Source organism: Parasteatoda tepidariorum, chromosome 5 (assembly GCF_043381705.1).
Source record: "Parasteatoda tepidariorum isolate YZ-2023 chromosome 5, CAS_Ptep_4.0, whole genome shotgun sequence".
NCBI lineage: Eukaryota > Metazoa > Arthropoda > Arachnida > Araneae > Theridiidae > Parasteatoda > Parasteatoda tepidariorum.
In genome coordinates, this window is record NC_092208.1 from 59,681,639 (window position 1) to 59,693,601 (window position 11,963).

The 11,963-nt window shown below is 26.3% G+C and overlaps 1 protein-coding gene across 1 annotated transcript in view; it reads left to right on the forward strand.

Annotated features, from left to right (window-relative positions):
* Window positions 1–11,963, forward strand: part of LOC107446607 (cell adhesion molecule 3) — a 124,768-nt gene that overhangs the window by 62,998 nt on the left and 49,807 nt on the right. The window contains exon 2 of the mRNA XM_016061299.4: window positions 9,688–9,835. Coding sequence (XP_015916785.1) covers window positions 9,808–9,835 — 28 coding nt within the window. The 5' untranslated portion in view covers window positions 9,688–9,807. The remainder of the gene's footprint in view (window positions 1–9,687; window positions 9,836–11,963) is intronic.

Here is an 11,963-nt window from a genome sequence, read left to right on the forward strand (position 1 = left end):
TGGCAAAAAGTTACACTAGTTTTTACAAAAAATGTTAAAAAAAGCTTCATAATAGTTGGAAGATGCGATAAATGCTTTACACAGTATTATTATCATTAGAATATATGATAGCAAAGTATTCTAACAATGAATTTCAATCATTTCAGATTATTTTTTTATTTGTTTTTACTTTACCAAAAAAACTTTATTCAATAAAGCAAAATACTAAAATTTCACTTAAGCAATAGTTTCTTTAAAAAATAAGCAAATCGAAACACCTTCTGAACTGAAACACATTAATCATTTTTTGAACTCTGAATTTTGCTTTTAGCCAATAAAAGTCAGAATATAAATCTATATTTATCTATATTTTCTATTACGACATTTTGTTTTACAATATAACTTGCTTCAGAGAGATGCATTTTTTGCTCTTTCATGCAGAATATTATTTGATATCAAAATATATTTTCATTATATACTGAATAAATTCTAACAGTTGAATAATTTTCAATTAGTCATTGCTTGTATTGTTCCGAAAACAAAAATGAGAAATTATGATTACTTTATCCTCATTACGATATATTACTGATTATTTTATTCTATTCTAATCACATGGGACTTATTCTTGCATGATAAAACCTTTCCAGTTACAATATTAATCTTTAGTTATTGCTTTTTTTTCAAATCAGCAAAAATTATAATGCCTCTTATGCCAAAAGAGAGTTTTAAAAAATAAAACACACTCGCAAATAAATTACATTAATATAAAAAATATTAGAATTAAAGTCGTTAACAAATAAATAATAATTTACTTTTTGTTTGGAATCAGAGAAAAAAGTCCATATTTTCGTAAAGTTTACAGAAAATTAACAGTTATGTCAAGAAATTAAAAAAGTAAACTAAACTAACAACGATGAGCTATGAAACAAAACCCAGAACATGTTTATCCATGAAACGTGAGAAATATGTCATTTTTGTAGTTAAAAACAACCATAAAAATAACATTTATTGTTGCCCTCCAGGAAAAAAATATGAAGCAGAATAAGTTAAATAAAATGAATCGCTTTAAGTTAAACTAAAAAAAAAATATCAAATGAAATGAATGTTTGTTTGAAGGTCTTGAAAGCATTGCTTCTAAACTGTAGGGTCCTTAAAAGACTATTGCAGAATACATAAACTTTCCAGCACCTCAAAGTGATTTAAAATATTTTTCAGGTACTTTATGTATCTACAGTTGTGGTTACTTAGTTCATTCTGATGAGTAATTTTGGACACCGAAATTTACAGCAGTATTTTGAGACTGACTGTTAACTTTCATGATATAAGTTCCTTGTTTTAGGGAAATTTGGTATTACATATTTTAATACTGAATGTTTTAAAATGTTCGCGTTTTAAAATTCAAATTTATAAACTTTCTTTATCTTAAAGTGTAATGCAAAATTAATGGTCACCACTGACCACAGGGTGACTGAATACAAATGGCGATGCAGAATTTTCAATCTGTCTCCGCCCGATCAATACTTTTTTGATATCCGTCGCTGAACAATCGGTCCAATTTTTTGGTTTACGACTATTAATGTTTAACTCCGTAGCCTTGAAATTTTGAGCCAATCCAGAAGACAATTAAACTTCTGGATCAGTATCCCCAGAGGTACTTATTTGTTAGGGGAACATGAGGACTTTGTGACTCCACAGATTTAACGTGCATCAGTCACCATTTACTACACGTCTTCGGCCGACGGGGATCGAACCCACAAACTGTTGAACATGGGCCCAGTGCCCTACCGATCAGGCTATATCAGCCTACGATCAATACTTTATCTTTAAAAATGAAACCGGCGTACCTTTTATTACTATTTTTTATAAATTAAAAATGTAGAAGTATTATGAATACTCTTATTTCAGAATACTAATATATTCTTAATTTTCTTTCTTCATTTAAAAAAAAACTTTATAATGTTTACCATAGATAATAAAATTCCTTAAGTTATTAAGTTTAGCAGATATTTCAATCGTTTCTTGCTAAAATTAATGTTTTTGTTATCAATAAATAACTTAAATACCATAAAATAACTTAAATACCATAAAGTACGGTAACTCTGAACCAAAATTTACCACATTTATATTCGGTTTATTTAATTGACATTATTTCATCGTTTTCTTAACTCTACTATCAAGGTCATTGTTGTTTACTGTATATGGTAAATAAAGCCACCAATCTTTACCCACATTACTATGTGTATATGAATATTACAGATATTGTAACTACCGCAAAGCCAGCAACAACCAATAGAGAACGCTACGCATTTTCAACTTTTTGACTAAAGTATAATCATGAAATTGAATATTTATAACAATACAATATGAATTGAGTATTCGAAACACTAAATACTAACCAAAAATATTTTACCAATTAATGTTTAGATCAGCATATGTATATTTATTTTATTACTGTCCATTAACATAAGCCAATTCTAAAATTTTTACTTCAGGCTTAAATTACTTTTTGTTGCAACCGAAGCTGCCATGCTTTATTTTTCTGCGAGATATATGCTTTAGAAAATCTCATGCATGTTATCGTAAAGTCTTAGTATAAACCCAAGTTTTTCTACAATTAATTAATCACTTAAATTGGATAATGCAGTGCAAGATTTCCGGATCAAATTACGGTATAAAGTACAGGCACATCACCCGTAAAATCCATTTTTACAGTAAAATAATATACCGTATTTTTTACAGTATAATTTATTTAATGAGAGTCATTTGTTTAGATTGTCCAAATTATAATCATTTGTTAATAATCTATTTAATCTTAATAAATAGATGATTAACAGATTTTAAAAAAATCTTAATAAGTATCTTATAATTAAGATTTTATTTCTATAAGAATACAAAATTATTATAAATATATATTTAACGAAACATTACTTAAATCATTATTTAAAACATCCTAACAAAATTAATCTAAATATATATGTAACGCATAGCTAGTTTTTATAAGATTATTTAAACCATTACTTAAAGCAACAGAACAAAATGAATAATAACTACAGTGTTGTCAATAGATAAAGATATACCCGAGTTTATAAATATTTCTCTTTTGTGTCACCATATAGATTATTAGGAAATAAGTATTGAACAATAGTAAAGTTATTTCTAACTCTAAATGGTCTTCATATTGATTCATTATTGATTAGGACGTAATATACCTTACATTTATTTAAAAATACTTCCAAATAAATAATTTAATAAAACATACATTGTTTCAATATTCAAAATTGCGGTCATTTTTTTACAATTTACTGGGTAATAACAAAACCTTGCAGGAAAACTATGTAAACATAAACTTTGCTTGAAAATTTTTAAAAATTAATTGAATTAAAGATAAGTTATAAAATAAGAAAAATAATGCTAATTCAATTAATAATTATTTTCTTTTGGGAAAAAATTAAATATGAAAAAGAATTGATTGTTTAATTAAGCCTAAAACAATAATAAAGTCTGTAGTTTTATTTAAAAGTGCAAGGTGTTTAAATATTTATTCTAAATGATTTTTATTTCTGGAAACATTTTACAAATGCTTTTTTTAGTGTCAAATTGTAGAAAAGTGGTAAAAATCATTTTTTTAATTGAATAAATTTTCCAATTATTTCTGACACTGATATTTAATCTAATCTTACCTTTTACTCGAAACTTTATATTTCATTTTTAAACCAGGCAAATATATAAAAAAAATATAAGCTGTAATGACGTATTTTTCAATGCTTTTTTAAGTTCTCCTTTTTAAATATTTTTTCATCACTACATATAAAGTATACATTATACTCAGAACTTCGAAATTACCAATTAATTAGTTCTACCAGTCCTTTTTAAGGAGTGAAAGGAAAAAGAATTAGTAAACCAAATCTGAACAATACTGCAAAACCAGACACAAAACAGAAATACAAGTACCGACATAGTTAATGAAACTAAAATAATTCAAAAGTTTTATTTTTACGATTTATTATCGTTTTCCGTTTGTCCCGGTTGCTTTACGTTATTAGATTAAGCTAAACACGCTTTTAGTTTTCCATCCCATAAAAGAAAGATTCACAATTGTATTCAGCAGCATCTTGCATAATGATGTTGCTTGAGACTAACTCGTGACATTAAAATTTCCAATCGAACAATTTTCTTCTATATTTATGTATTCAGGGGGCCGTAAAAAACCTATTTACACTGTCTCTATAATAAAAATGCACAGTTTTGGTGTGTAATTTTACTAAGCATCAAATTAACTCAACACTTCACACATACATAAGTATATTTGGTACCTATTAAAACTGCACTAGTTACCATAATACCAGTAGAGTCTATTGCCAAAACTTATGAAGCATTATTGGAGTCAATAATATTGAGGTTACTTTTTTTCGAAGAAGTAAATTTCCCGCAATAATTTTGCTTTTTAGTATATAGCTTACTTTTTTGGTTCAATTAGTATCTATCACCAAAATTAAGCATCATTGGTGTCAATAATGGAATAATGAATAAATGAATAACTATCCTCCTCCAATGAAGTCTCCAAATGAATAACTATCCTCCTTCGATTTCTTTTGCTATGTACATAGTTTTTTTTTCCCTGTTTCTTAAATTTTAATAAGTACTTATTTGGCTCTCCTGCTCAACGACTAAGATAAAATTAAAATAAAGTAAGTGCTTATTACCGGAGCAAATTAAATTTAATTCGTGTCAATTTCAATTTTTTTTTTACTTTTCGCCTCAAAGAATTAATACAATTTCTATATTAATTTTATTTTTCAGTACCATTTTTTTTTAAATTTCAATTACCGTTGTTTTAAAATTACTTAATTTATAGTAACACGTTTTAGAACTAGAACAACAAGCAAAGTAAACACGTGGTTTCGAATCACTTTAGAACTTTAGAAATACTAATTTGGAGACGTAATTTGCCCATTCTGACACGCTCATGTTGATCAGAGATACAATTTGACAAGAGGAATAAAAAATAATTTAATATTACTAAACGCGTAATAAACAATATTTTTTCGTGATTAGAGCAAAATGTTTTTTTAAATGATAAGAGTAAAATTACGGATATTATCTTTGTTTGAAAAAACAGAATGTTCCATAGTTTAATTTGAGCCGTGGTGGCTCTGCGGATAGAGCGCTTGCTCTCGATAAGGTGACACGAATTCGAATCCCAGTGATGGCTGGGCGATGCGAATGCTGCAACCAGTTAGAGTCCCCATGCCGTTAGGCTAATTGTGGGAGGCTGTAGGGGTTTTCCTTTCCATGCAAAGCAAATGCGGGTTAGTTCCATCAAAAAGTCCTCTACGAAAGCAAATTTTTCCCAATGCTATCTAGGAGTTCCCTTGTCCTATGAATTAGGTTCAAAATTACAAGGCTACGGAGTTAAACTTTAGTGGTTTTAAACTGAAATTCGGGTCTGCTGTTCAACGACAGTTATAAAATAAAATTTAGTTTAATTTAAAACAATAGCTAGAGCTAAAGTAATCGGAAAAATTTAATTCTTTCAATGTTTATCCAGAGCGATCTATTTGAATTTTTTGGAACAATATTTGGGAATGGGAGCCTAAAATTTATCCTTTCAACCACTATCCTAATGTCAAAACGATAGAATAAATGGTTTTCGAGTTATAAGAGAGACTTAGACACACCTACGAAGACAAAAACATGAACTCTTCATTTTATTAAAATAAACAAGCTGAATACCCGTTCTTTGTACGTGGTGGAAAAAAATCAATAAATCAGTATAGAACAACACTAAGAAATCATGGATGAAATTGAAAGATATATGCCAGAATAATTAATAAAACTAAAATCATTCAATTTTTTTCTATTTAAAATCATATTTTGTTCTTCCTGATGGCTTTACGTTATTAATTAACCAAAATGTTTTTTTAGTAATTAATCCTATCAAAGTAAAGATTAGCTGTGGCTCGAAGTAAGAATTTACTAGGACTAGGAATTATCTGAAAGCTAAGCAATTCTCTCCAGTAAATGTCTATTTTTTCCAGAAAAACCTCTTTCTAAAGTATCTATATTGAAACTGTACATTGCTGATGCTGTTTTAACATGTACCAAATGAAGTAATATAAAAACACATTGTCCCTGTATTAATATATTTGGAATCTGTTGAAACTGCACGAATTTTACCAAAACTAATTAAGCATCATAGCCGTCAATAATAGTATGTTGATTTTTTACGTTTCTTTTAAGCAAATAAGTACCATTTGTAGATTGATTTTGCTTTTAAGTTCATGGTTTATTTTTTAATTTTATTTATTTTCATAGTTTATTTTTTTTCGTAACTATTACTAAAACAATCATAAAATTTGTATTAAGTAGCTATTACAAAACATAATTAAGCATTACTGGCGTCAATAATAGTATTTTACTGTATCCCCTTAAACGATTAAGTAAATTTTCTCCATTAACTTTAATTTTCTGTACATAGATTTTTTTTAAAAATTTGATTCGAATTCATATCAAGCGTTAATTAAAGATTATTGTTTTTCAATAATAGTATGGAGAATTTTTGCGCCTCTCCCAAACTATTTGTACCATTTCTCCATTAAAGTTGCTATTTAGAACATAGATTTCTTTTTTTAGTTCCAAGGAGTGCCTATTATCGAACTTAATAAAGCTTCATTGGCATCAATAACAGTATTATTAAATTTTACGTTTCTTTTAAAAGGATTAGTACTGTTTATCCATTAATTTCAATTTTCAGTGTATAACTTGATTATTTTTATTTCAAAAACCTTAGATTTTAAATTATTTAGTTTCATTGAGTCGCATTTTTAAAGTATGACTAAAAACAAAATGAACACGTGGTTTCATATAACTTTAGAATTGCTAATTCAGTGACGTAATTCGTATCTGTCACCGTGTTCACGTTAATCGTTGAGTTTACACGATATAACGAATAAAAAACAATTCGATGTTAAGCAACGTGTAAGGAACTATAAGCTGGAAAACAATACTAATGTAATCATTAAAGTATTTTTAGAATAAAAGAAACAGAATCGTCTGCAGTTTAATTTATATAAGTGGTGAGTTCTAAGTCAGTGAAAAAATTCCATTTTTCAAACGTCTCTCGAGCGATCTTACTAATATTTTTGAACTTTGCCCCTTTCATCCACTGTCCAAATTTTAGGACAGTTTAGGAGTTATAAGAGAGCCAGACCCACGGACAAACTCTTCATTTTATTATTACAAACTAGAATATATTTTAAACTATTTTTATAAGCTTAAAAAGTAGGTGTTTTCTAATTATAAAATATGTCCCAAATTACTTTTCAAATTATCCTTGAAGAGAATATTTCATTTTCTAACTTAACCTTTTCTTAAGCATTTCTAATTCATTAACTCAAATAAAATTTTAATGACATTTGAATCATATATATGCATTTTAGATATATTCTTCAAACCTAACTGCGTATTTATTACATTTAAATATTATTCCTACATCCTTATCGTGTGAATTGATTTGGATTAAACTCATGGATTGTTTAATATTAGTCCAGACAGCATTATACTCAGATGACAACGCAGGCTATTTAGTCCTAATTACACTTACGGTTACGACTTTGAAAGATAATTATGTAAGTAGGGATGTCCGTTCAAGTTTCAATGCACTCCTAAGTGTATTTCAGAATTTTACTCACTTTATATGACTTCAGAATAATTCTGTTCAGAGTAATCCCTTAAGATATTCTGGTCTTTAATTCGTTTTGAAATTTCATTACATTTGAGCAAATTATTGTAGCTTAAAAATAACAGATATCTTCATTACAAATATCCAGTCAAACTTGTAATCTCAAAATAATTGTACCATTTAAAATGCTCATTAGTGAAGAAAATAGTTATATTTTCCAGGAGTGGTGCAATTGTGGTTAATTAGCGCACATTTTCTCAAAATTGCTTAAATATAATTTAATTTTGCAGCAATTTACATCTTAATAAAAAGTAACAAGATTCATATAAAGAATTATTTGATTGCTTTACTATATTCTCCCCAAATTTGAAATTCAAAAAATTCACTATGTATGCTATTAAACTATAACAATATATTTTCATAAATCAATGAATTTTTATTTAACATTTTATCACATTTTATCATGACATTATTTTTTCGTTTGTCTAAAAATTACCAATTTATTTATGAAAGTTTTTGTCTACCTATAAGTGATGCAATTATTGCTGAGTAACAAATATTTGAATATATTTAAAATATCAGTTTATCAGACCTTAATATAAAGTAACCTTAAACAAATAAACAATTTTACCAATATTTTATCTTCCATAAAATTTCAAAAAATGCTACCATTGGACTAAAAGAATATATTTTTCAGAATTATATAATATTTATTCCACATTTAGACGCTGCGAACAAAATTCGATTAAAATAACCTTTAAAAGCTTTATATTTTATTTGCTTCTATTTGCAATATTTTTGATGATCTTATCTATTCTTTTTTGAAATTAGATTTGAATCTTACTTTAAAAAATATAGTTCTTAAGAAATTAGGAATGAGATAAAAATATTTTTAAATTGTATTTTTTGTTCTTACTCCTTTCAGGAACTAATCAAAGCAAAAACTTCCTGACTTTCCGTTTTATTTAGTTGCTATGTATGCATTGTCATAAAAAATTTTTATAAGATTTAACTCCTTGAATAACATTTGATCAGATGATCCAAATTTTACGTAGTAAAACTTAAAAGGCACACCAATTTTTACTACGTTTTAAAGAATGTAAAACTAAATGAAAAATTCAAAATTTGAACGAATTCAGTTGAATAGTTTCTGAGAAATTGCATTTTAAAAATGTCAGACACTATTTAATTTAATATGACAAAATAAAATTTAAGCAAAATCAGTCGAATAATCTCTGAGCAATCGAATTTTAAATATACTACTTTTTTTTAAAATTCGATTTCTCAGAAACTATTAGACCAATTTTGCTCACATTTTGCATTTTGCCATGTACAGTTATTTTCTTTAAAAATATGTGAAAAAAGTGCACCTTACAATTCAAAAATTTTTTGACTATTATTAAATAAAATGATAAAAAAGTAAGAAATATTTATTTGAAGATATTTTTTGCATGGAATTATGGAAAGTTATTTTCTTTAAAAATATGTGGAAGAAAGTATACCTTACAATTCAAAAAATTTTCGACTGTTATTAAATAAAATAATAAAAACGAAATAAATATTTATTAAAAGTTAGTTTTTGCATGGTGGAAAGTTATATTTTTTTAAAAATATGTGAAAAAAAGTACACCTTACGATTCACAAACTTTTCGGCTATTATTAAGTAAAATAATAACAAAGAATGAAATATTTGCTAAAAGTTATTTTTTGCATGAAATTACCCTTAGATAAACTAATCTTATAATTGTGTGCAAAAATTTTTCAATTTGATATAATGAAGATATAATGAAATACGCAAAAAATAATATTAATATTAAGAGGTCCAAACTATTGTCAAAGTTATTTACGCATTGAATTTTATTAATCACATTTAAAATCTGTCCGGCAGCCATTCAATTACACAAAACTCCGTGAGTACAATCGTTAAATCAAAAGTCATTCAAGATAGTTCGGTTACATACATTTTTGTGCACTGTACATCATAGTTTATAACTTCTAATGTATGTAATTTATAATTTCTTTTTCAGATGTGATAGAGTATAAGAAAGGCATGATATTCAGATTTGAATGTCCTTCTACATGAACTTCTTTTATTTAAAATATACCTCCTCTTCTATTTGTTGGAATTTTTATCACTTGAAAGCCTCATGAGAGGAGAATTCTTTATATTTTTGAGTAAGTATTTTAACTTTTGTTTCATATATTTATAAAGTTTTTTATAAAAAACATTATATAAAATAGACGTAAAGATTTAAAATAAAACATGTATGAAGTTTTATATTAAACAATAAAATAAAATGTTATATTAAACATATAATAATTTTTAATTGTTTTTTTTCTTTATTTATTGATCATCAGAGTATAAATTTATTAGTTTTAAGTTATGAAATTTTTTTTCAAAACAGAAAAATCCATGAATATTTTTCTTTAAATACAAAACTTTAGTGTTCAGTTTTCACCAAAAAGAGCTTCTTTGATTTACTTTTAATCCATAGAAATATTAAAAAGAAGTTTCTTATTACAATTTTATTAAATTATTTTCAAGCTCGTTTTAAAACCAAGGAAAAAAATTTTAATGGTATTGTTAAATGATTTTTTTTTAAATGTCGTTGTTCATAAGGAGATATTTTACTAGATGTTTCCTGGCGATCTTTTAGTAGACGTCAATGCAACTTGGCTTATCCACATTCCATCAATTATGGTCATCTATGAGATATCTATATCACAACTACCATGAATAATCCATAAAGAAAAACGTCAAGCAATGATCCATGTTTGATCTACGAAGTTTTCTGGACAATGAAGTAAAAATTTGAACGTCTAATAGATGAATTGGCTTGTATGATTTACAACCAAAACAGCTCAAAATTGTCAAATTATTGCAATGTATTCATAATTTAAAAAATACCGGTTTAATAAAGATAAAACAATGTGTGGAAAGAAATGAAATAAATTAATGCTTTTATTTTAGAAACTTAAAGAGTTGTCCACAAAAAATTCCGATTTCAGTATTTCAAATAAAATTGCTCATTATTAAAGGATAAATTAAGGTAAGATTAAAGAACGACAAATGTACTGAGAAAACAATGTACTGCAGAAAGGTTTAGGAAGCTCATTTCATGCTTATTACACAGTCAAAAGCCACTTTTTTGCTATTCAATTATTCGATAATTTTTCCGTTCATATAATAACGATGTACCGGAAATTCTGGCTTCAAAAAATTATAGTTGTTATTACCACACATTTAGTAAAAAAATCAAAACTGAAAAGTAAATTTAATCGATTAAATAATTTTTATGCCATGTTTTAAGATTATTTTCAAATTTTACCACACATTATAAAACTATATTTATTGTTAATTTTACCAAAATCTTCAACAAAGTGTTTCGGTAAAAATTACCGAGCTTTTTGTTGTTCCCATAGAACTACAAACGCGGTGAATTTAACTATATTCTGGTAGTTTTGGCCATACATTTTTCCTTAGTGTGGTTTTTCAGTAAAAATACAAATGTTTTTTTTTTGTAAAATATATATGTTACAGGATTGTGCCAGGACAGTTTAAGGTTTATTTACATATCTGTGAATGCCTTAGGATAGAGGGATATAATCCAAATTTTAAAAAAAAAATTACCCAAACCACATTTAAGTAGACTGTGTGAAATAAGTTTCAACTGCAAAATAATTATAAGACCGGAAATTGCAGTAAATATGACTATAAAAATATAAATCTCCTATATAACTTAGTTTGAATCTTTCTCAGAGAAAACAAAATCAGCTTAAAAATCTAAATGCGATGAAAACGAGTGTTTATAATCATAATAACAATGAAATAATAGTAAATTATAATTGTTTTACAAGCTAAGGAATTTATTAAGAATAGAAATCTGTAATTAAAATTCCTTTTAAAAAAAACTACTTTTTTATAATTTTTAAATTTCTACGACAAAAAATTTAAGTTGTATTTGAAACTTTATTTATAAATAGTTTAAAAATATGCTCGTGAAAGTACTTGGAAACTCAAATGTAAAATCTAAAATTGTTGATTCTCAAGAGTATTTATCCAGAAAAACATAGCTTTAGAGCATGAGTAAATCTTTGATCCTGGAAAAATGCTTCTCTCTCGATGGAAATGTAAGCAAGCATCACAAATAAAACAACAAGAAAACGGGTTATAAAAAGATTATTAATAAAACGCAGACTATTTCTTAAGAATTCATGAAGTTTTATGAAACATCAGAAGATATTTAAATGCTCTAATATTTTTTTTACACATAAAGCATGATGACATATATATATATATATA